The sequence below is a fragment of the Lolium rigidum genome, chromosome 7 (genome assembly GCF_022539505.1).
Source record: "Lolium rigidum isolate FL_2022 chromosome 7, APGP_CSIRO_Lrig_0.1, whole genome shotgun sequence".
NCBI lineage: Eukaryota > Viridiplantae > Streptophyta > Magnoliopsida > Poales > Poaceae > Lolium > Lolium rigidum.
Genome location: NC_061514.1, coordinates 272266263 through 272293169, shown reverse-complemented (window position 1 = coordinate 272293169; position 26907 = coordinate 272266263). Strand labels below are relative to the sequence as shown.

At 43.4% G+C, this 26907-nt stretch overlaps 2 protein-coding genes across 2 annotated transcripts; both read right to left on the bottom strand.

Annotated features, from left to right (window-relative positions):
• Positions 1 to 489: 489 nt before the first annotated feature.
• On the bottom strand, positions 490 to 2506 carry LOC124675558. Its single transcript, XM_047211639.1, has one exon. It carries the CDS (start codon positions 2500 to 2502, stop codon positions 520 to 522), a length of 1983 nt encoding a protein of 660 aa, XP_047067595.1. The 5' UTR covers positions 2503 to 2506; the 3' UTR covers positions 490 to 519.
• A 1004-nt stretch (positions 2507 to 3510) lies between these two features.
• On the bottom strand, positions 3511 to 6299 carry LOC124672771 (DNA-dependent metalloprotease dvc-1-like). The gene is made up of 6 exons (XM_047208948.1): positions 6098 to 6299; positions 4493 to 4645; positions 4334 to 4400; positions 4169 to 4252; positions 3948 to 4069; positions 3511 to 3637 (listed from the first exon to the last, which is right to left on the bottom strand). Exons 1-6 carry the CDS (start codon positions 6247 to 6249, stop codon positions 3535 to 3537), a joined length of 681 nt encoding a protein of 226 aa, XP_047064904.1. The 5' UTR covers positions 6250 to 6299; the 3' UTR covers positions 3511 to 3534.
• Between the last annotated feature and the right edge of the window lie 20608 nt (positions 6300 to 26907).

Genomic DNA, 26907 nt, shown 5'->3' with positions numbered 1-26907 from the left:
TAGCAGAAAAGAGGGCCAGACTAGTTTCAGAGCTTCAGTGCCACCGAGACCGGGAAATATCAGCTGGTATCTGGGAAATATCGTCCCCGAATCACAATAGAATGCGTAGTCATAGGACAACATAATTCGTCAAGTATCATGTTCATACAAAAACCATGGCAATAATCACATGCTGTAGCACAGATGTGAAAATGATCTAACAATATGTCCCAACTTTCCCAGGATTCATGCTTCAGTCCACCTGGAACAAGCCAGTGTCTAAAAATTGCTAAAAAAGACACTGCAGTACGATCAAAGCCGTATGCCCATAGCAATTCGGTCATGCTACCTCCATGATGTTTACAAATTTCATGCTAAAGCGACAGTTGCAAGCTACCACTACTTCTCTACAGTAAGCACTAACAAAACCTCTGAATATACCACCCCCCAGAATGCTATGATCTACTGTTTTAACACCCCGAGAACTGGCTGAATACACAGTCAGTCCAGAGTAAGCAGAGTATAAAGTGATGGAAAAGTTCAGTCATCATCAGAAATGTCTATCACGTCAGGGCTACTGCTTGGATTTGAAGGAGTTAAACTGAGTGGACCAGCTGAACGAGGTGGAACCACCTGATCATTGGCGATGGAGCACGGGGCTGGTAGCTGTGACTGATCGGCAGGGGCTCGAGTCATCACCTTGTCAGCAGGAGGGACAGCAGCAATGTCCATGCGCCTAGATGGAACAGACAGATCTCCGTGGGTTTGAGTCATTGCCAGGTCCGCAGGAGGGGTGACAATGTCCATGCGTTGAACTTGTGGCTGGGACCGACCTTTAGGGGTTTGAGTCGTCACCTGGTCTGCAGGAGGGGCAATAACGATGCCCTTGCGGGGAGCTGGTGCCTTGAACTGATCTCCAGGGTCTTGAGTCACCACCTTGTTAGCAGCATTGATAAGAATGAACTTCAAGCATTGAGATTGAGGTGGTGACTTGGTTTGTTGAGATGAGATTTCTTCTTCAGCAGGTTGTGCCTTGATGGAGCTGATTCCACTGGCAATTCGCTTCCTTGACCGCGAATAGGTTATCTGAACTGCGCGTTCTCTTTCTCGTTTCCTTCGCTCTGTTCTTTTGTTTACAAGCGGCTCGGCTGATCCACTTGAGCATTCCGATTCATAGATGTTTGCCCACACACTCACGCAAGCATACTCCTTTTTCCTAGCAGGATTACTAGTTTTGCTTCTCGTCTTTGGCCTCTCCGGCGCAGCACGGCTTGATTGCTTCAGTTTACTTTGAGAAACAGCTGGCTGAACAAATGTTCTCTGAGAGTATTCAGGAATTTGCTGCTTTCCTTCCTTAGTTAAGGTGTTGGTTTTGCTTTGCTGCTTGAGTATACTTCGAGGGGCAGCAGGCCGCGCAATGGGTTTGTGAGGCTGTACATGCTCAAGCTGCTTGTGTGCCATCTTTGAGGAGATATTGTCCAGTACATTTGCATTGCTCCTCCCCACAAAAGAGGAAAGATAATTCTTCTGTGATGCAACCACGTCTTGTTTCAGTTTTCTGGGAGGGGCGGCAGGTGGAACACTGGCTTTCTGAATGACTTCAAGCTTATGAAGTTCTCCTTTGTTTCCGGTACTGCATCCTAGTGGTTTTGCATCTCCATGTTTCTCTAATGCAACCAAGTCTGGCTCAAGCTTCAGTTTTTTTCGATAAACAACAGGCTGAACAAATGTTTTCTGAAAATCTTCAGGGTTAAGCTGCTTCCCTGCCTTAATTGAGGAGCTGGTTTTGTTTTGTTGCATTGCGAAGTCTGGCTCGATCTTCAGTTTCTTCTTTGGGGCCGCAACCGGGACACTGGATTTCTCAACACCCTCCGGCGTGTGCCGCTTGCCTGCTTTCCTGGACATGCTGCTTCCTGGTGGTTTTGTAGTGTTGTAACTCCCTGGTGAGGAAACTCCATATTTCTTCGATACACCCAAGTCTTGCTCTAGCTTTGGTTTTTTCTGAGATGCAGAAGGCTGCACACTGGATTTTTGAACTTGCTCTGGCTCATGCCACTTGCCTGCCTTCCTGGAGGTGTTACTTCTCAACGATTTTGCACTGTTGCAGCTCACTAGAGAGATAAGCTCATGCTTCTCTGATGCAACAGATGCTTGCTTCCGCTTCAGTTTGCTTGGAGGGGAAGCAGATGGAACAATTTCTTTCTGAAAATCCTCTGCCTTCTTTGAAGAGCACCTATCCTGTGATTTTGCATTGTTGACACTTATCATAGAGAAATGCTCCTGGTTCGGCTTCAATTTTCTCCGAGGGGTTGCAGGCAAAACAATCGGTTTCTGAAAGTCTTCAGGCATATTACTCTTGCTTGCCTTCTTTGAGGAGCTACTACCTGGTGATCTTGCGTTCCTGCCGCCCACTTGAGAGAGAAGCTTGCCTTCTGCCTTTAGTTTTGCCACAGTCAAATTCTCCTGAACTTCATCTGAATCTGATTCTTGTGTAGCTCCTTGTGACCTCAACATTTCGGACATTTCGGTCAGAAACCCCGCCTACCTGAGGAAGCCATGTTGTAAGTTGATATTGTAATATGAAATTACTACAATGATAAGTAACTCCCTCATATATTATGGAACTGGGGGAATAGCTACAGCAATTATTGTGTTTGGGAATCATTCTGAAGTCTGTTCTTGTTGTAGAATGACACTTCACACTACTATTGAAACTATCAAAGTTCACATAATGAAATGATTGAACAAAAAAGACAATACAATTTATATGATGCTCTCAGTTACTCATGTGCTGAAAACGCTACTATACAGTGGACTTGATCCTTCATCTGCGAGGGCAGCAGATGATGTAATTTCGGTTAGGATATCATGGTTTCAGTTTCAATGTTATACTCCTGACACAAACATCTCGTTTGTTCACATAATTGAATAACAGAAACGAAATAATATGTAGAATAGATAAACACTTACAACATCAACCAATATATATAATATATACCCTCCTTGCCACATTCAAGTGCATATAAGTTTTTTGAAAAGTCAAACTTCAACAACTTTGACCAAGTTTATTGAGAAAATTATCTATATCTACAATACCAAATGTATACCACACGAAAATATACATCATGATGAATCTAATGGTATTTGGTATTCTAGATGTTACATGTTAGTATTTTCGACATACTTGGTCAAACTTTACATCGTTTGACTTTTTTAAACGAAAATATATGCAATACATTTTGGCAAGGAGGGAATATTTGATAATACATGGTAACTATGTAGAATTAAGTGACAGAATAAAAAACAAATGCAGACACAAAAGTCGGATGCTGACAATATAAAAAATGTGTTTCTTTATAAAGATGGAGGAAAATTCTTGCTTGCACTACACCTGCGGGAATTTGATGCATCAATTGAAGATACAAGAATGTAACATTGATCATAAACCAACGAAATTTAGGTGGATTACATAGTAGGAAACTATGAAATGCAGGAGCTAAGTTTGACCTCTATACTGTTTGTTGGTTAGTTCAGAGCCTTATAACGAACAGCATATTAGATATTTGAATTTAGACATGTACCTTTTTGAACCATCTGTTGACCTGGTGTCTCTGGTGATTTGGTCACCACATATGTACCACCACAGTCCACCTTGTGGCTACAGAAAATAGCATCAGTCAGTACACCTTTAAAATTCACCACGCAAACATAAGTCGAAAGTAACTATTATGTACAAATGCATTACTCCAATAGAAGTTACGAAGAGCATTAAAATATCAAACAAACATAATTTGCATATAAATGATTCAGACGCAAAAATTTCAAGAGCAAATGCACAAGTCATGGTCAATGGGACATATCTTATTAACTTTGTGAGAGAAAAGAACAATTAACAATGTAAAACAATTTACAACTTTCTCCTATAAACATGGTGAGTTATATGTCAGGGTAAACTTATGCAATCTTACTTGTGCCAGTTGCAAAGCATGTTGCCACATGTTGCATCTTGGCTAACATTCTCAATACAGCAGGAATCAGATGGAGGCCCCAGCTTCTTGGCCCTCAAAAGTGTAACCCCACAAGATTCACACTGAAATGTAGCAAGTTGAACATGCCAGTAAGAGGTAAGACTACAAAGAAGTTTAAAGACAAAAAGGAGACATAAATAGAGAACTATGGAAAGTATTACCTTCCACCAAAAACCCTGCATACTGCCACATTTCTCCGGACTGAAATCATGGGTGGTGGTAATACAGTAGCCACAAGTTGGTCTCTGTGTGGCACGAGCAAAAAAAGGAAATCATCAACAGAATGGAGCATCATGGTTTATAATTATCTGCCAGAAAATACTAACCATGCGATCATCAATGGAGCAAGTGTTGAGAGCATGCATCCAACCACGGAAAGCAGGACCATGGCCCCTACATGAATTCACAGAATTTAAGCAGTGGGCTGGTTGGAGCTGACTAAAATTGGAACACAAAATCTTAGCTAACAGGATATGAACATTTACCAGATGCCCTTAGCATCACACTTCACAGATAAAAAAGCATGAATCATCAGATGCAGAAGGGCGTTCTTCAGGTCAGCATTTGTGCGATATTTCAGAATTGGCTCATAGAGAGTTATTGTATTGCTCTCTCCAAAGGAACATGATCCGAAAGAACTGCTTATAGACAATCAAGACAGTGCTTCCTTTAAATCCTTTTTCATATAAAATATGCAAAGCAATTAAAGAACTGAGCAGAACACTGCATAACACACATGTTGTAGCCCAGAATCAACATATACTAAGAGTCTTCTCTTATTAAATGTAGCTAATGCGAAAGGATATTTCTTTTCAGGGCAAAAAAAAGAAGGATGAGATGCATCCAAGAAAAAATTAATGTTATGCTTAGCTCAAGCAAAGCAATCAATGGGGATTGGGGAAAGTGGGGTATTTGAAGCAATAACTCAAGTACCTGTACTGTACACAAATACACTAATGTGCATCAATTTCTGAGGAACAGTTAATTTGGTCTGCACTTGAATACTCAAAAAATCAAATACATCTATAAAATACAAACAAACATCAGGCTAACCAACACATTGAATTGTTTCAAGACCTTTTTCTTTGCATTGCAAATAGATACGTACAGTGGGACAATAAAATTAAGCAGAGCTTGCAATTCACATGTACTTATGTCTTCTATTAGAAACTTGAGATATGATGGCAATATATGCTTCCCCATATAAAATGGATATCTAGAAACATGTCATCACATTTTGTTGTGTAGTTCAATTTGTCAGAGTGATCGCTCGTTTAAGAGAGGTCGGTTTGAAGCCATAAACCTGACAATATGATTCATGTGCAATATACACAGCATTTCAAAACCTTCAATACTGAATAACCTCCTAGTAGCCCTCTGTACCCCTAACCAAGGGGGGCCATAAACTTAGGGCTGCATCTATGTAAGAGCGAACCAGACGACAAGAATGAATGCAGTGCGGGCTAAGCGGTCTCAGCAGGTAATGTGGACTTAACGTAGATTCAGAAGCTAAATTCCTATGTTTGACATGCTCAGTTCATGGCCTATGATGATATGAACAGGACAGGTCGTCATCATTGTTTGCAATGGTTGCAGTTGCTGGCCAATTTCAGACTTGTTCAGGCTTTGAGCCTTGCCACACGTTTGCACTGCATACAGAGTTACAGACACGAGAACAGGTTACTTAACAAGTGGCGGGCACCAGTCACATCATCGATTGATCATTTCTAGGGAGTACCGAGCGCGGCGCTGCGCCTGCATAGCACAGGGGCGACGAGCGGCGCGGCACGGGTGGTGGTGACCAACTGCTGCGGGTGCGTGCGACGGCGAAGTGCAGAGACTAACGATCGTTTATGTGCAAAAAAAATCAAGAAAAAAAGGGGCATCTTTTATGTGGAACGAAGTGCCAAATCCTAAAACGATGGAACATCTTTCTGTAGATTACGAAGAATCCGAAGCTCCATGATCCTAGACACGACAACACCCGGCTGCCCCCCGAAATCAAGAAAACGGCGGGCGAGCGAGCGCGAGAACCGCCTGGGCAGCGGCAGCGGCAGCAGCAAAGAACCCGATGAGGCGCGCGCGCGTACCTGATGGTCTTCATTCGCGGCTGGCTCCACTCGACGGAGAAGCCGGCGTCGACGAGCACGCCGCGGAAGTAGAGCTTGTCGTAGTGCCGGAAGAGCTGCCACACGTCCGGGTTCTCGCCGTCGTCGTCGTCCGGATCCGCCCCCAACCCCATGGCCTCCAATGCTAGGACGAAGCAGCAGCAAGAACTCTCTCTCTCTCTCTCTCTTCCGGTGGGTGGGCAGGAAAAGAAAAGGGGATTTTTTTGGGTTTGATCCTGGGGAAGGCCGCCGGCCCGCCGCCGGTTGTACATGCAAATTGGCATTGGAGAGAGAGAGATGGCAGGAGATGTGTTGCTACACTTTGGGTAGTGGGTGTGTCAGTGAGGCTGACAGTGGGTCCTCCTGGAGGCTGCAGCTTCTCCTGAACCAGTGGACGGCTGAGATGCTCCGATTCTCGGTGCGGGTGCGACCTGAGCCGCCGGATCGGGAAGTCACGTGGACTGTCTGTCGTCTTGCCATTGGCTGGCTTTTCATCTCGCGCGTGGGGCCCGCACCCAGCAGGAGCTACAGGAGCTACTACTACATGACAAGGAAAAAGGAAGACCATGCCTCCATCGTTGCAAGATGGCAGGCTGCTCCATCATATGCCAGTATGCCACTCATTCACCTTGGAATCTATAATATCCTAGGTTTAAAAGCTATAGAATACGAAGAACCTAGATGTGTGCATTGCATTCATGGATGTAAAATTCAGGGAATTTTGAACTTTTCGATAGAACTTGTGAAGGTGATTGAAATTTCACTTGAGCAGATGATTTAGGACTAGCTCGTCCAGCTAAGCGTTAAAACTTTGAATTAATCTTTCATTATACACTATGTAAAAAACAATCAGTTTAGGGCATGTAATGCTAATTAGGGCACTGTAGATGCACAATTTTTCACCATTCCGATGCATCCACGTACCCCTTTATCTAAATAAACATCAGGCGTTTTATCTTCCTTCTCCTATTTTCTTCTCCGTGGATTGATCCAGGTTACCGGTTACCTTCCGGTCACTGGGTTATCCTTCTCACGCCTCGCCAACAGGAAATTTTGACAAAACGGACCACCCTCCCCAATTCATTGACAAAAAGGATCACCTCTGAGGCAAATTGACAAAAAGGACCACGTTGTGCGTGGCGGCAGGCCCCCCAGCCGACACGTGGCACTTGCCGCCGGGGGCTGCGGCGGCAGGGACCCGCCGCCCGAGCAGGTGGCGGCACGTTTGCCTGGACGCGTCGATGTCCGTCGCCGTTACGCGTGGTGGGCCATGCCGCCGGCGCATGGGGTGGCAGGGCGACGTGGAGGCTGCCGCCAGGGAGAGTGGAGGCAGGGCCCGCCAGCAAAGTCGTCGTTGCATGCATGAAAAGAGCTGCCGACAACATCGCGCGGGAATCTGGACCACGGCAGGAATCTGACCCGCACGCACTTTGTTGCTGTAAAAGAAGTTGCTACTATTTCTAATCAGGGTGCTTTTAACTTTAACTGTTGCAAATTTTGGTGCTTTCGGTGTGATTGCTGGGAAACTGTTGCAAATTGAGATGATACGGGCGCAGATGCAGATTCTCTGGTACTCCCCCGTTTAAAAATAGGTGTCTTACTTTTGTTTAGATATAGATGTATGTAACGGAAATTCAATTCGGCTCCCGGGTGCGTATGCTCCCTATACCAACAAAACATATTTCGAAGTGTGGGAAAATTTTGACAAAAAATTCTACATGTACATCTCCATAATATACGTGTATGCGTCAAGTTTCACGAAAAAATAATATTTTTTGTGGCCTATGTAAAAAAGAGAAAACTTATCCTGTGAAAAGCATTGTTTTCAGCACTGAATTTTATCTTTTTTACACACGTCACATGGTAAGTTTATTTTTTATGAAATGACTTTGTGGGCGCGTAGCACGTGAAGATGTACGTACAAATTTTTTGTTTCAATTTTTTTGAAATTTGAAATATGTGTAAGATGTATTTCAAAATATAGGGAGCATATGCTCCCATGTTCCAAAACACCGCTCCCTGTATGTAATGCATTTTAGTTAGAAAAGCATCTGTATGTAGATAAAGTTGAGACATCTACACGGAGTGTAATAAATAAAGCATGCATTGATTCCGTGAGCTGAGCCGATTCTATATAAAGACGGTACTCGCTCTCACTCTCACTGTGAACACACTCAGTTTTCTTGACGCACTTAGTCTCTGCTCACTTAGTTGATGTCTGTTGCTCTGCGTCGCTAATATCTCTTACTCAGTTAGTTCAGTGCAGCCTGGTTGATTCCGGCTTTGCTCAAGGTAAGGATTACAAGAAGCTAGCATATTGTATTTATTTACGTAGTTAGAATCTAATTAGTTGTGTAGTGTAATTAGTTTAAGTAGTGCATGCTCCGTATTTGCATGCATATGTAGGATGAAAATATTAGTACGGCATATTATTGAGTAGTATATTAGGACATGCAACATGTAATTAAGCCGTAGATAGCTAATTAAATGTGCCGTATAGAATTTATATTTTTTGTATGCGACATGCAAAGTATATAGACTATGATTTTATGTATTACGTACAAGCTAGCATGGTGAACATTAGTAGGAAATAATGGTCCATTCAAGATCCATGTTAAAGTAGACATATAATATTACGGTGCTGAAATATTAATGTTTTAACTAAATATGTTGAACGTGTATTTTAAGATATAATTAGAAGTGGAGCGCACCGGCTGAAGTAGAGGTAGTAAAATCCGTCCGTACTTATTTTAATTTTAGTTGGTAGTATTACAATTTGTCGCGTATTAAAAAATAGTCTCGTGTTATGTTTGGTGTTAAATTTATTATGGAATGAGTGAGCGGTAGGCTTGTAATACAATTATTATGGAATGCTGTTAAAAATATTAAAGATGGTGTTGTGTTATGATTATTTAAAAATGTTAATCACATGTTAAATATTGTTGTGTTGCAATCTAATATAATTTTAAAAATATGGTTGTGCGGTAGGTACGATGGAAACTGTGTTAGTGTTATGGAGACGTCGTACGCGACGAATTTTCTGGTGTCGATGTGTCGCGCTGCGACTCGATGAAAGTTGTAGTGACAGATATGGTCAATAGAGAATTTTTGGATGTTAGAAGATGCATCCGAGCACAGTTTGGGCGTGAGATGCGTGGGAAGAAGATGACCGTTGAGGCTCTCATCGTCGTAGGAGGGAATGATGGGACACCTGCCCGTTGGGGTTTGCGGGAGGTAAAGAGTGATAGAAATTGGGGTACGTACATGAGGTTTGCAAGCACACCTGGTGCTGCTATGTACGGAGAGCCCATGGTGTATGTTCAGTTTATATCGGTGATGATGGTGCCGGAAGTAGTACCGGCGCTGGTGAAGAGGAGATGGCCATCGTCACGAGACCAAGCACCGTTCAATCGGAGCATTTGGCCCCGACCGCAGCAGGCATGATAGGCCAATCAGAGCATGAGACGACTGCAGGCCATAGCACCGGCCCATCGGAGCGGATGGTCGCCCGGCTTGCTGCCGAGCCAGGATACCGGTCCGCGTTCGTTGACATTAGCGAGCGTGTGGAGGGACTGCCGGAGGCATTGGACGATGACGCCGTTCTTCTTCGTCCGAATCCTCCTCGGACGAAGAAGGCGTCGGTCCTTCCCGGAGGGCGGTTGCGGCACCAATGGACCCCGAGTTCTTAAAAACAATGACCATCGGCAATGAATTCCGCTCTGTTCCGGGCCTAGGGGAGGCGAGTCCGCAGGTTGGGCAAACTTTCCCGTACAAGGACTCGGCTGACCAAGCAATCAAGAGGTATGCGTTGGCCATATCTCGGCAACACATAGTGAAGCAGTCTGATCGAAGGCAGCTGAAAGTCATATGCGTCAAATTGAATGAGGGTTGCAGGGGGAGAGTTATCGCTCGGGTGAGCCCTGGGGTATGTCAGCCATGGCATATCTCAAAAATAGAACCCCATAGCTGCGAGAAATTGGGGGCTCTTGACAACCACCGCAACGTCACTGCAAAATATGTATCACATATCATGCAAGTGACGGTGGAAGAAGATATAACCCTTGGTACAAAGAAGCTGCAAAAACCGCGGAAGATCCGATTGGCTTCCCGGTCAGCTTTAGTAAGGCAAGGCGGGCGAAGGAGGAGATTTTCCGGAGATTGTATGGCACCTATGAGGAGGCATATGACCTTGACCCGAGACTACTCCATCGGATAGCAGCAACTAACCGGGGGACTCAAGTGGTCGGAGAGCTCGTCAACACCCTCCGGAGGAAAACCAAGAAATCCTTGATCGTTTATTCTGGGCATTCCCCGTACTATACGGGCATTCCATCACTGCCGCCCGGTGTTGTCAATAGATGGTACCTTTCTCACTGGAAAGTACAAGGGCACACTCTTGGTGGCGATCGCAGCCGACGCAAATAATCAGCTCTTGCCTATTGCCTATGCACTTGTCGAGAGTGAAAACAAAGATAGCTGGTTATGGTTCCTCGACCTGCTTGAAGATGGGAGTCGTGAGAGATCTGCCCGATGTTTGCATCATATCAGATCGCAACACAGGCCTTTTGAGCGCTCTCGAACTAATCAAGAATTCATCGGACCCCGACCGGGGGTGGCCCGACTCGGAGACAAGGTGGTGCATGAGGCACTTGGCAGCCAATTTTTACTCAAAGTTCAAGAACAAGGACTGGTTCAAGCTGTTTAAGAGGATGTGCATGCAGAAGACAGAAGCGAAGATGAATGCTATTTGGGCTGGAATCAACAAAGAAATCGAGAAAGCTGCGTTGCCGCCGAGAGAAGACCGGAGGGGCCGGAGGACTGAAATAAATTTGAGTACATGGATTAATCAGAACTGCCCGGATTTAAGTAAGTGGGCGCAATCTCACGACTCAGGGGCTCGGTACGGCATAATGACCAGCAACATGTCAGAGGTTTACAATGGCGTGCTGAAAGGTGTGCGAGCCCTCCCTATCACAGCCCTGATTACTGAAACTTGGAACCGGACTCTGTCATACTTTGCAGACAGAGTGTGGGTCGCAAACACACGTTACATGATGAACAAGCAATGGTCTGAAAAGATGCAACGGCATTTGGATGAGAAAGCTGAAAAATCCAAAAGTCATGGGTTTCGTCAAATTGATGCACTTAATAATAAGTGGGAAATCCAAGTGCGAGCCAAGTTTGTTAGAGGCCACCATAGAGGATCGAGAAAGCAAGCTGTTCAACTCGGCCCCAACACGTGTGAATGCACTTGCAACAAGCCCAAGCTTTAGGATACCCATGTAGTCATGTCCTGAGAGCGGCAGCAGTGCAGAACATCAGCGTGGAGAACTACATATCTCCCTACTTCAACATCCAGAACCTACTCGGAACTTGGAACGGTGAGTTCTGGAGCTGGGGACTCGACGGACACTATAGGTACGAGTTTCCAGAAAGAACTACCAAATGGGTTCCGGACCCGACATTGAAGAGAACCGCGAGGGCACGACGCCAATCTCGATGTCACAGGAATGACATGGATCATAGCCAGGCAGGAGAACCTCGCCGTTGTCGCCTTTGCAGATGCCCCGGTCATGCGCGAAGGGAATGCCCTTACCGCACCAACAATAACCCTGCGTGATGTAATTTTTTTGTTTTCAAATATTTGTATGTCTGGCGTGCTGTGATAAAGAGACATGTATTAATGTATTATTGTATGATTATCGCATCGCTGCATGCATACATATTTAAATTATTTTTTAGTCTTATTAATGTATTAATGTATGATTATACCATCGATGGATGCAGGTTATGACGTCGGATTTGCCAGGCCTTTTGCGAAGATCCTGCGATGCCGGACACCGTTGCCACCTCTGGTTGAACCTGGATGCCCACTCAAACCCACCTCCGACCTTCAGGGTACGAACCATTAAGAACAGGTTTCTTGTTAACAATGTTTATGAGGAACATCTCAGTGGCCCATGGACTTCGCCATTTTCTAAGCCGACATCAAGCGAGGAGAAGTTCACGTTAGACCCATCTCTTCTATCGGCCCTTGTTGATCGTTGGAGACCTGAAACCCACACCTTCCACTTAAGTTGTGGGGAGCTGACACCTACGCTCAGAGATATTTCCATGATCACTTGTTTGCCAATCAAGGGTACTCCTTTGGTCCCGGTCTCTTATTCTAGTACTTGGCCGACTGAGGTACAAGACCGTCTTGGCGTGGCAATGCCTGCTACGAGCCGCGGAGGGTCACGTCCTAGGGGGGTCCCTCTAAGCTGGTTGGTCAATAAGTTTCAAGAGTTACCAGCTGATGCAGATAATGCGACCATGATGCGACATCTTTTTGCGTATTTACTGTACCTATTTGGTATAATGTTTCCTTCGTCCCATGGTGACATTGTTCTCCCGGGTCTAATTAAGATAGCCGGGAACATAGTAGATTCGCCTCCACCTCCCATCCCTATATACAACTTTGGTTCTGCAATGCTCGCGTATAACTATAGGGGTTGTGTGATGCAACGAAGAAAACCAATGCATCTTCAAAGGGGCATATACTTGCTGTAAGCGCAGAGTTTCTTCAGTTATGGTCGTGGGAGTACCTCCCCGTTGGGCGTCCCCAGATAATGAACCCAATTCACCCCTACGGTGGTCACACCGAACAATATGCCCCTCTTACTTTTGGAAGTCGATGGGTACATGCTAAAAAACGGTGGTCCAATAATGTGGCACATGGTTGCTACCCAGAATACCACCAACAGTTTGAGGAGCTGCAGGAGACCATGGTTAAATGGGACCCATTTACGGAACACGACGTGTACATTGTTTGGGGTCTTCTTAAACCACACCCAAATATGTTGCGAGACATGCGAGACAGACGGTGGTGGTTCACACGATGCAACCTACTGTTTATTTGGATGGTTGAGCCATACAACCCAGAGCGTGTCATGCGGCAGTTTGGTCTGCATCAGGATGTTCTCCCACCATCACCAAGATGACTTGTTGCTGATGTTCATACGTAAGTTCACTCACTCTAATAGAAACAATGAATTGCATTTGTATTACTCTATTTCATTATTTAACGAAACTTATTGGATTGTAGACAAGATAATAAAGGCATGAGTTGTTTCGATCTGAGTCAGCGTAATCAAACATGGATTACGAAATGGATTGATGAAGCAGAGTCCGATGGAATACGCGAAATAGGTAATTATATATTTTAATTCATCTTATCATCATGTATGTGCTAACGTAATTTATCACTAATGTAGACGGTACCACGGTGAGATATTGGCAGCGTATAATGAATGGTACCGCGCTAGCACACGGACTCTGCTCACCGGTCCCCCACCATCGAGTCCGGCACACCTCACATGGGCCTCAGCTTACCACCGTGACACTTCGGTACTTTCTATATAAATATAATTCAGAAAACTTGTGTTCATAGGCAATATTAATTTTTTATTTCATTCAGATTGACGAGTTTAGGCAGATCGCAGAGGATGCCCAGAACACTTTGCAGTTGCGCAGCATGGATAGTTCGGAGGGAAAATCCATGGTAAAACGTATTTTTAATACTGCCATGAAAGGGCTTAGGCGTCTTGGTTGCAGCCGTCACGACGATGTTGTCAGCCGAGCATTCGACATGCCGGAGGCACCGTCGAACAGATCGAGTATGGTACGTGTTAGCCAGCCATCGGCCACACCGACCGTACCAGTTCCCTCTACCTCGCATACATCTAATCCACGACGCGACTCATTGATACGTCTCCAACGTATCGATAATTTCTTATGTTCCATGCCATATTATTGATGATACCTACATGTTTTATGCACACTTTATGTCATATTCGTGCATTTTCTGGAACTAACCTATTAACAAGATGCCGAAGAGCCAGCTCTCGTTTTCTCGCTGTTTTTGGTTCCGGAAATCCTAGTAAGGAAATATTCTCGGAATCGGACGAAATCAAGACCCAGCATCCTATTTTTCCACGAAGCTTCCAGAACACCCGGGAAGGACCAGAGGGGGCCACAGGCCCACCAGACCATAGGCCGGCGCGGCCTGGGTGTGGCCCGCGCCACCCTATGGTGTCGCCGCCTCTTCGACCCTCTGACGCCGCCTCTTCGCCTATAAGAAGCCCCCAGACCTAAAACCTCGATACGAAAAAGCCACGGTACGAGAAACCTTCCGCAGCCGCCGCCATCGCGAAGCCAAGATCCGGGGGACAGGAGTCTCTCGTTCCGGCACGCCGCCGGGGCGGGGAAGTGCCCCGGAAGGCTTCTCCATCGACACCACCGCCATCTTCATCAACGCTGCTGTCTCCCATGAGGAGGGAGTAGTTCTCCATCGAGGCTCGGGGCTGTACCGGTAGCTATGTGGTTCATCTCTCTCCTATGTACTTCAATACAATAATCTCATGAGCTGCCTTACATGATTGAGATTCATATGATGATGCTTGTAATCTAGATGTCATTATGCTAGTCAAGTGAGTTTTACTTATGTGATCTCCGGAGACTCCTTGTCCCACGTGTGTAAAGGTGACGAGTGTGTGCACCGTGTGGGTCTCTTAGGCTATATTTCACGAGAATACTTATTCACCGTTATGAATGGCGTAGTGAAGTGCTTATTTATATCTCTTTATGATTGCAATGTGTTTTGTATCACAATTTATCTATGTGCTACTCTAGTGATGTTATTAAAGTAGTTTTATTCCTCCCCGCACGGTGTAATGGTGACAAGTGTGTGCATCCGTGTTAGTACTTGGCGTAGGCTATGATTATGATCTCTTGTAGATTATGAAGTTAACTATTGCTATGATGGTATTGATGTGATCTATTCCTCCTACATAGTGTGAAGGTGACGAGTGTGCATGCTGTGTTAGTACTTGGTTTAGTCGTGTTGATCTTTCATGCACTCTAAGGTTATTTAAATATGAACATTGAATTGTGGAGCTTGTTAACTCCGGCATTGAGGGTTCGTGTAATCCTACGCAATGTGTTCATCATCCAACAAAAGAGTGTAGAGTATGCATTTATCTATTCCGTTATGTGATCAAAGTTGAGAGTGTCCACTAGTGAAAGTGTAATCCCTAGGCCTTGTTCCTAAATACTGCTGAGTTACTACTCGCTTGTTTATTGTTTACTCGTGTTACTACTCGCCGCAATACCACCACCATCAACTACGCGCTAAGCACTTTTCTCGGTGCACCGTTGCTACCGCTTCATATATATTCATACCCCCTGTATTTCACTATCTCTTCGCCGAACTAGTGCACCTATTTGGTGTGTTGGGGACACAAGAGACTTCTTGCTTTGTGGTTGCAGGGTTGCATGAGAGGGATATCTTTGACCTCTTCCTCCCTGAGTTCGATAAACCTTGGGTATCCACTTAAGGGAAACTTGCTGCTGTTCTACAAACCTCTGCTCTTGGAGGCCCAACACTGTCTACAGGAAAGGAGGGGGAACGTAGACATCATCGTCTTCATCAACAACCGAACGTGTGACCGAGTACGGAGGTGCTGCCCGTTCGTGGCACCGAAACCGATCGTGATCAAGATCTTCTACGCGCTTTTGCAAGCGGCAAGTGAACGTCTACCGCAACAACAAGAGCCTCATCTTGTAGGCTTTGGAATCTCTTCAAGGGTGAGACTCGATACCCCCTCGTTGCTACCGTCTTCTAGATTGCATCTTGGCTTGGATTGCGTGTTCGCGGTAGGAAAATTTTTGTTTTCTATGCAACGTTATCCTACATATATATATCTTCATACCGATGATCTTGATGCCAATACACAAGATATACCTTTATCTTCATGGCATCCATACTTGAATCCAACACATGGAGAGCAAGTAGTACCTATGGAATATTCCTTCATATAAACTCAATGAAAACATTAGTCCATAGGGGTTGTCATTAATTACCAAAACCACACATAGGGGCAATGTACCCTTACAATCTCCCCATTTTGGTAATTGATGACAACCACAATAAGAGGGTTTATATAATGAATATTAGTGACAAGTACGCAACTTATCCGAGAATAAGTTGTATACAAGAGGTTGTATTTGATATGGTCAAGTAACACAAAGCAACTAGTCCATATCAAAACCGGCTCTACTCACACAACTACAACAAATGCAATGGATGTGAGTAGAACCAATATATATAGAGAAAACTCCCCCACAATGTATGCACGTGTGATGAACATGAATTCATTGCATATATTGTCAAGATTAACCTTTGGAATAGTTTCCACTATATATATACAACCATGCAAGACATATAAATATGGAATGCATGAGAGGCAAAACCATGCAAGACATATAAATATGGAATGCATGAGAGGCAAAACACTTAAGCACAAACCAAGCTTAAGTATAAAACCATTCCCTTAAACCCTCTAAACTTCTCCCCCATTGGCATCGATTGTCAAAATGGGTGGAAATAAAAATTAGAAGGCCAATATAATGTGAGTTCCTCCCCAAAGTGTGCACTTCTCATAATTTGAGTGGAATCAAGTGCACATATCCAATGATGAATACTTGAAGGAAATCAAACTATATTGAGGATCAAAGATTGCATAAAGATAACATGGTGAGGTGAGCTTCAACAAATAAAGCAAGCAATCAAAGATCCAATTGGACAAACAAAGATATCATGATAAGAGAGATATAGTGCTCTTAAATAAAATAAGAAAGCTCCCCAAGGTTCGTGCACAATTTATAATGTTTGCATTTGAATACAATATGCACAAACATGGAATCCTCACTCCCTATATATCATTTAGAACACAACTAAGATAAAGAGAATATGCTTATCAAGAACAACTTTAGTCCAACAATTACGAGATATGAGTGCAAGAAGGAAAACAAATAAACCAAGCACTCATAAATCTCCTTTACCAACACCACTAAGAAACAAAAGGATAAAAAGATGGTCGGCAAAGAACAAAGATATCAAGGTGATGGATGAACGCTCTTATGTATATAAGTTTCTAAAGTGGACAAATGATCCATAAAGAAACATGCACACACAAGAGGTTAACAAAATAGATAAGACAAGATATCCAAGATGAAGTCATAAAATATACCAAAGGATGTTTGCTTAAGAAGCATATATAGCCTATGGCTCCAATTTTCACTTATGGTATATGAATGAACTTCAACCAAGTTAAACCTCAAAAACATCACAACTAACAATAAGGGAAATAGAGCTAGTTGAAGTGTTTTGAGAAAGGCAACAAGTATCATAAATATGGATTTATTTCGCAATTTCATCAATATTGCACATAAGAGCTCTTTGAGGAATTGATATGCAATAAATTGCTAAAGGGCATATTTGGGTAGGTGAATCATCAACATGATGTATATATATATTCCCAACATATGCATCTTCTCAAATTACTCAAATGTACAATAAAAGGTTTTCTTTAAAAGGATTTTTCAAGAACCTCAATATTTTCGAAATAAAGAATTTCATGCCAAGATGAAACCTACAAGAGGTTGGATGCTATATGAGTATGCATGAATAAGATACTTGTTACCGAGATAGCAATGGCATGATGTAGTAGATAGGAGTTCATCGATCATCCTAGTCTTGACTCCAATCCTCATATGGTGACAACACCTTCCTTATAGATGAGACAAGCCTCCATTGCATCTCCAATGTACCTAAAACATCATTCAAGTACATCTTGGTCCCCAAACTCATTGGGTCCAACATGGTTAGACTAACCACAATATATAGGACACACTCCATATAAACATGTGCATATTTAGATGAAGTTTGAATTTCATGCACATCTTAGCCATTTAGGATTTGATGGAGTATATCCTACATAATGGATCGAAAGAAAGCAAGCATGCTACAAGTATAAACAAATTACATATAAGCATGCACCAAAACTTTTAAAGATCCAAGAAAGATATACTTTGGACAAAACACCAAAGGAATTAAATAAGGCATAGAGGTGTCACAAAACAAATTTGTTGTCCAAATTATATCTAAGAAGCAAATCACAAAAGATTTGTTCAACAAAGTTCCACAAGTGAACTAAGAAGAAACCATTGAGCATAGAGGATGAAATAAAGCAAACATACTCAAAGATTTATCTCATTCAAGCTAATAGAATATGTAAGAAGGAATGAGATAGCAAACTCCCCAAAAAGAGCAAGGTTCGAACAAATAAACCAAACCCTCTACACCTTTCACAATGGCACAATGTACCATAAAGAAAAGGTTTGTCTTCCAAAACAAACACTTGATATGAATCAAGATAATTTATCAAAAGATTTTTCAAAGAGACAAGGAATACACATGGGAGCAACAATGATTTGTTGCAAATAAAATAAGGCAATAAGAAGCAATCCAAGGTGAAGGTGATCCATAAATTCAACCATATACAAGGTTATCAATTGTCAAAGACAATGGGTATATTGGAAATAATTTCCAGTGGTGAATTGACAATGATAGTAAGGATCAACTTCACAATAAAAGGCATAGGATAAGTATATAGAATTAAGCACTATGCACGGATGAAGATTCTTGATAGCTTCAACTAGTCAAACAATCACGCACGGCAATGATTAGAATAACTTGAAGCAATCGGTGTCCCAAATAAATTATAGAGATATGTATTTGAGGAAAACCGTACCAAGAATTTCTTATTCAAACAAGAATCCATAAGATGAGCAATAAAAGCTTTTTAATAGAAGTGGAGCTTGTTTGAGCAAACATGCCACCTAGGAACAAGATAATTAAGAACATCAACTCTAAGTGGCATAACCTCATATGTTCACATTTTCTAGGCTTGTGATATGTACAAAACATATTACTCCCCCATAATGTGATAAGTCATTTCTTCTAAAACAAGAGGCAACTAAAAATTCGACTAGAGATGATTAATGGACATTTAGAATTTGAATTTCTCATGAGTATGACACACCACATAGTGACTAGATAATCTTGCAATATCAATACTAAGTGGTGATACCCATGTACACACATTTTTAGAGAAAGAGAGATGCACAATGCATATCACTCCCCCAAAATGGGATATTCCATTAATCACTCAAAGAGAGCCAAATAAGATATCATCAAGATGCATTAGGCTCAAAACAATACACAAGTATATGGTGAGTCAAACAATCATACTTGAATACACAAGATAGGCAAGTAAGACTCAACACATACACACACATATTTGATACAAAACCAAACATGCAAAGGGGCAAGTAACTTACAATAATTATGATGAGTTGAAGTATAAGTTACCGCAAAGAGGAACATTGGATATAAGATATAGATGATAATCCATACGACTTGGCTTGGTCAAAATATAATATATGAAGATCCCTTAATTTTTCATGAAGTAGCCAAATCTCCAATGCCCTCCACTTGTACCTATTGATCAAGTTTGAGATTGTTGGTCCCCAACCAAGTTGGGTCCTAAGAGGTTAGTCACAATAGGCTTGGAAACCCAAATGGTTCTTTTCTTGAAACCACTTTGAGTTCCAACAAACTTGGCAAACACATTGCCATCCTTATCCTTCCCTAGAGAATAATCATCATCAACAATTATAGGGTTAGATAAGGTACCACCTAAGCAAGAAGAAGCAAAGTGCCCCTTCTCACGGCATAAGTAGCAAGTGTTCCCCTTTCTCTTCTTTATTGATTTCTTCTCTTGGGGAACTACATCTTGATTCTTCTTGGGAAGTGGCCTATCTTCAACTTGAGGTCGAGCATGAGCTTGACCTTGACCTTGTGGCCGTTTCCCTTGTTGTTTCTCACTCAAGTGCTTCTTCTTCTTCAATGGGCATGATCTAACATGATGCCCTTCAACCTTGCACTTGAAGCAAACCAATTTGGCCGGATCCTTGACTTTGTCTTGGCCCTTCTTCTTGTTGTTCTTGCTCTTGGACTTGTTCTTGTTATTGGAGTTGAATCCAAGTCCACTCTTGTCATTGGGGGATTGTTGCACACTTAGCATCTTGTCAAGTGTGGATTTCCCTTCATGACGCTTTTCCAAGTCTTTCTTCAAAGAAAGGACTTGGGCCTCGAGCTCTTTTATTTCCTCTACATGGTTAGTAGAAATACAAGTACTAGAGGAAGTAGAAGCTTCATTGTTAGAGCAACAAGGCAAGGCAAGTAATCCAACACAAGGTGTATCACTAGTTTGACTAGATGGATTACAAGGACTAGCACATGGCAATATAGCATTTGTAGTAGAGATTGTGCTAATGTCCACATGAGGCTCACAAGATGTTACCTTAGTGATACTAGCCTCATGAGCTAACTTTAGCTCATCATAGGAAATTAGAAGGTCATCATGAGAGCCCGAGAGCTTTTTATGACTTTCTTCCAATTCCCTATAATTGCTAGCTAGCAACTCAAGTTGAGCCCTTAACTCAACATTCTCCTTTAAGATAGATGCTTCACAAGAATTAGAGTTAGTAGCACAAGCATCAATAGTTTTCTCATTTTCATGCATATAGGATTCAATTTTTTGTGTAAGCATGAAATTAGCATGCTTCTCATCTTTTAGCTCATGCTTGAGGAGAGTGAATCTCATTTCCCCATTTTCAACATGGGACTCCAACTCCACTATGGTTTCCCTATATTTATTCAAGGTATCCATAGAGTGTTCGAGATTAGCACGAGCTTCTTTATTACCATGAAGAGAAGCATATATCGTTGCCATATTATGCACCAAGGTATTATATTCTTCATCATTATCATCATCATCACTCTCATCATTAGAGAAAGTGTTAGGAGTCAAAGTAGGAGATACCTTTGATCCATTTGCCATAAGGCACATGTGCATACCGGAGGATGAAGATGAAGATATTCTTGAATCCTCATTTGAAAACATGTCTTGATCCATAGAGTGTTCGGTTACCTCTACATTGTTAGTCAACAAATAACTAGAGGAAATATAAGCATTTTGATTATGGGAGCAAGACAAGGTAAGCATATCATCATGAGATCTATGTAAGCAATTTACACATGATATGGAAGGACCATCAACACAAGCATGTAGGTAATTTTCAATGCTAGATGTGTTTAAGTCCAAAGAGGAAGCATTACAATGGGATAGAGATGAAGAATCATCACTATTGAGCACAATATCAACATTGCAATTTTCCTCACCACTCACCATATCATTACCTCGTGTCTTGCTACACGTTGGTGAAGTGGAAGTAGATGATATATCATCACGGCCGGAGGTGGAAGCAACTTGGAGCTCTTTATGATGTGAAGAGGAAGAAGGCTCCTCGAAGTCACCACCGACCAATTGAGAAGTGGATCCACCAAACATTTCCTTAAGCTTGATCCACATCTCATGAGACGATTTTCGCTTTATATATATCAAGAACCTACGAAAATCGGGTCTCAAGGAGAATAAAAGCTCATTAGATACTTGAGCTTCAAGATGTAAGTTTTTCTCATCCTCTAAAGATAGATTTTGAGGATCCATCGGAGGAGAAAAACCTACATCTAGAAATTGCTCAATGTTTGGACACAAGGTCCGAAGTTTACAAAGCAAGCAATTTCGCCACAAATGATAATTTGTGCCAACAAAGATAATTGTGTCATTGTGCACTAAATTACTAGCCGACATCTTTACTCTCAAGGCGGTGAAGCCTAAAACAAGGAGAGACCTTGCTCTGATACCAATTGAAAGATCGAGATGTCGCCTAGAGGGGGGGTGAATAGGCAATTACAAACTCTTGCGGATTTTGTCTTGTAAGAATGCGGAATTAAACTATCGTTTAGTTTACAAGCACAAACCCTAAATATGCTAAGCTCAACTAAGTGTAACAATAGCAACTAGAGCTAAGCAAGATAGGCACAAGATATATGTAGCACAAGTGATAGCAAGATATATATATATATACTTCAAGCCCGATGGCTATCACAAGGAAAGAGAGCTCGGGTATAGAAATAACCGAGGCACGCGGAGACAAGGATGTATTCCCGTGTTCCCTTGCTTTGCAACAAGGTACGTCACGTTTGGAGGAGTGGAGGTCCCACGAAGGATTCCCCGCGCCACGAAGGCTCACCCTATTCTCCGAACCACACCCACGAAGGATAATGGCCCTTTCCTTATGGTTAGCTTTTCCTCCGCTCCGGAGATGGCAAGCTCCACAACCACTTCACAAGCTCCACGAAGGAGAAGCCCGGGCCTCTTCACAATCTTCTTGAAGAGATCACCGGAGCACCAATCACCAAGCCAACTAGGAGGTCACCCTCCAAGAGTAACAAGCTCACGGTCTCTCACTCGAACAAATCGTGGTGGAGAGCTCAACACTATGCAATGATGCAAAGCAAGAACACCGGAGGTGTTCAAGTCCTTCACACTCAAATCCCACCAAAGCAACGAATGCTAGGATGAGATTGGAGAGGAAGAACAAGGGGGAAAGTCAACCAAAGACTCCAAGATCTAGATCCCAAGAGATTCCCTCACTTAGAGAAGAAACGGTTTGGTGGAAGTGTAGATCTAGATCTCCTCTCTCAAATCCTCAAATATGAGCAAGAACGGTTGGAGGAATCAAGGGAGAGAGCAACTTCTTCAAATGCAACAATGGAGGGGAGAGAAACCAATTTTGTTGGAAAGATAACGACGAATAGAACCCCAACAAAAACTGGAAATATGGAGACTCCTCACAGAACATTTTAGATGATTTTAGAGAGGGAGTCTCCCACCGTCAAGAAACGGTGAAGACGTCCAAACTCGAAAACGCAATAGAAGATGCATGCGCATTCCGTTTTCGATGAACTTGGGCTTGTTGTAAAGCTAGCAACAAGCTCAAGAACCTCACACAGAGAAACACCAAGAAGCAATAAGGATATGCAAAGTATGCAAAGGATTGAGCTCCCTAAGACGATGTGATCAAGTTACTCAACCGAAAGCCCCTCTTAATAGTGCGACTATCTATCCTAGAATCCGGTCTCCCAACATCCACCTTGAGACCGGTAAAAGGAAAACCTAGAAACGCCATACCTTTGCCTTGCGCATCCCGCTTGATCTTGATGATAACTCTTCAAGCTTCACTCAAGCCGGAATGCCTCTCTTGACCAATGTTGCTTCGTGAAGACTCACAAATGCTCCCCCATACACTATGATGGGAAAGCTCCATTGATGCACATCTTCACAAGTCCATTATCATCAAATGGACGGCAAGCTTCAAGTATGTGATTCACTTGAGACGCTCATCTTGAACTTGCCCAACTCAACCTTGTATCTTCACATACTCACATAAGATAGAGCATGGCTAATATTGAGTTCCACATAAGAACTCCATCTTCATTTCTTCTTATTGATCATATCACATATATATATATATATATATATATATATCTTCATACCGATGATCTTGATGCCAATACACAAGATATACCTTTATCTTCATGGCATCCATACTTGAATCCAACACATGGAGAGCAAGTAGTACCTATGGAATATTCCTTCATATAAACTCAATGAAAATATTAGTCCATAGGGGTTGTCATTAATTACCAAAACCACACATAGGGGCAATGTACCCTTACACATAAGGGAGAAGGAAGAACTGGCTGAAGAATCTAAGAAGAAGAAGGCGAGGGGGGAGGGAGCCTTTGCCACGCAGTGATGTCCGTTTGACTATGTTCTTGTTGTCGAACCTTTATGTTATCGAACCTTGATGTTGTGTGAACCTTGATCTTCTCGAACCTTCATGTCGTTGAACCTTATTGTAATTGGAACCTTGATGTCGTCGAACCTTATGTTTTATTTGAACCACTATGTTGTCTCGTACATGTTGTGTGCAATGTTGTATTCAAAACTATTGAAACATGGTAGATATTTTCATGGTTTAGCACAAGTGAATGTGTGGTGCCCATGTGAGTGGCGCCACACTGCATTGTGTGGCGCCCATGGCATCGGCGCCACACATGTCAACTTATATCAACTTATATGTCGAAAACATCTAGGGGGCTCCGGACGCTTAGTCCTTAGCCGTTTTGGCGATCCTGTTTGTGTGGCGGCCGTGGCGTCGGCGCCACACTGAAAAATGTGGCGCCCATGCCATCGACGCCACACAAACAGGGTCGCCAAAACGGCTAAGTCCCTGGAGAATTGTCTTACAGTATGTTTTGGGAATTTATAAGTGGATGTGTGGCGCCCTTGGCATTGGCGCCACACTTTCAATGTGTGGCGCCGATGGGAGCGGCGCCACACATCCTGCCACGTCAGACTCGAGCACACATCAGCGTCGACCTCGCCACGTCGGATGGGTGAGTGGCGCCGCCCGCATGGGCGCCACACAGTGAGGTGTGGCACCGATGGGATGGGCGCCACACAAAAGGGTTAGATGGGTGAGAAATAGTTTCGCCGGAGGGTCAGTCTGTGCTTTTCTTTTACAAAAGGGTTATTTTTTTGTAAATCGCCCGTGCGGCCTGCTTCGCGAGATATGACCTGACCAACATGCCCCTGCATTGGCCATCCGAACTGAGTTTTTTCTTTTCCATAACGGCGCGCGTTCATTTGCGTCGAGTAGCGGACACCAAATTGGTTGTTTTTGACCGCGCATTTCTAGTGTGGTGACGCATTTACGTGTCCGCATTAATTTGGATGTTTTAAAAAAACAAAATAAACTGGTTCAAAGTAGTCTCAGTTATTACATCCAAATTTTTAAAAGTCTACATGAAAATAAGATGGTATTTATCTACGCATTATCTTCATGGCCAGCCAATGCCCACTGATGATCAATCAGATTCATCTGTAGGCGTTGGACACGTTCTCGTAGTGACTTCTACATTCATATGCAGATAGTACTGTCAGGATGATGCCTCGGGGATTGGCGCAACCAGATCACCTTGAAAATCCCATTGATGCTCATTGTGGCCATCAGGACACTCGTTCTCAACGATTATGTTGTGCATGATCACGCAACATGTCATCACCTCATGCATGGTCTTCAGCGACCATGTTTTTGCCGGGTGACGGACAATTGCCCACCGAGCTTGGAGCACACCAAATTTCCGCTCCACATCTTTCCTGAAAGCCTATTGCATCTTGTCAAACCTCTTCGTCTTTTCTATGTTTGGATTATGGACAGTCTTCACCAGTGTGGCCCAGTTAGGGTAGATTCCATCAGCAAGATAATATGGCTTCTCATATTCATTTTCATTGATCTCGTAGCTCACCGGGGGAGCTTGGCCTTGTATAAACCTGTTGAAAACCGGTGATCGGTGCAACACACTGATGTCATTGTTGGAACCAACCATACCAAAGAATGAATGCCAAATCCATAAATCTTGAGATATCACTGCTTCAAAAATGACAATGCATTCCTCCGCATGGCCATTGTACTGACTCTGCCATCCAAATAGACAGTTCTTCCACTCCCAGTGCATGCAATCTATGATGTCAATCATGTCTGGGAACCCTCTGGAGTCGTTGATAGACAACAGCCGCCTTGTATCCTCAATTGTTGGCTCCCTACAGTAATGTTCTCCGAACATGGCAATCACAGCTCGGCAAAACCGGTACATGGACTCAAGGCAGGTGCTCTCACCTAATCGAAGATATTCGTCGAATATATCAGCAGCCATTCCATAGGATAGCATGCGAATATCTGCGGAACATTTTTGGTAAGAGGTGAAACCCAGCGTACCTGTTGCATCGGGCCTGCATTGGAAGTAGGGGTCGTAGTCTCTGACGCCATGTAGAATGATCATGAACATGTCCCTTGACATCATGTACCGGCGCCGGAACATTTTTTCCGGGAACACCGGATTGGTGCGGTCGAAGTAGTCCTTGTGGAGCCGGAGGTACCCTTCCACTCTGTTGCGCGGCAGATTTTTTGAGCGGCCCTTCAGAGAGCCCCAGTGCACCGGCATCTGGCTGGTATTATACTCGTGGAGGATGGAGGCTGCAACAATAGCCATTGTCTGCGTCGCTGATCGGACTCTTCGTCGGAAGAGGAGTCAATAACCTCCGCGCGAAACTTGTTCAACATCTTCCACATGTCCATCTGCGTGGGTAGCAACTGCGGATCAATGGCCGCACACAATATCGCCCAAAAGACGAATAAGAAACCTACCGGCGCAATTGACCAAACAGGTCGTGGGCGGCGAGGCCGGGCGGCGCAACCAGCAGATGTTTTGCCCCCAAACAGGCGACATGTGCGCGCCAGAACCTACCCCGACTAAGATCCTGTTCTCCGGCGTGACGAGGACCGAGCAGACGACATGTACTGCGGCGGGGCGGTGATGGCGTGTGCTCGTCGTATGCAGACACGCTGTTGGGGAACCCCAAGAGGAAGGTGTGATGAGCACAACATCAAGTTTTTCCTCAGTGGGAAACCAAGGTTTAATCGACCAGTAGGAGAAAAGCGTGACTTCTGAAGGTGTTGCTGGCTGACTAGTGGCAGGGTGCACTACCGGCGTCAGCAACAACGTGGAACCTGCACACAATACAACCAAAGTACTTTGCCCCAACTTACAGTGAGGTTGTCAATATCGAATGGAAGGAGATATTGATAGAAAGTAAATAAAACAGGATTGCAGTTGAATTTATTAGTAAAGGAAAATAGGACCGGGGTCCACAGTTCATTAGAGGTGTCTCTCCATAAAGAAATAGCATGTTGGATGAACAAATTACAGCTGGGCAATTGACAGAATATCGACCATACATGACAAGATGATTGCTATGATATTTGGTATTAGGCATTACAACATAATACATAGACTGTAATCCAACTACGTCTATGACTAATAATCCACCTTCAGGTTAGCATCTGCACCCCTTCCAGTATAAAGTTGTAAACAA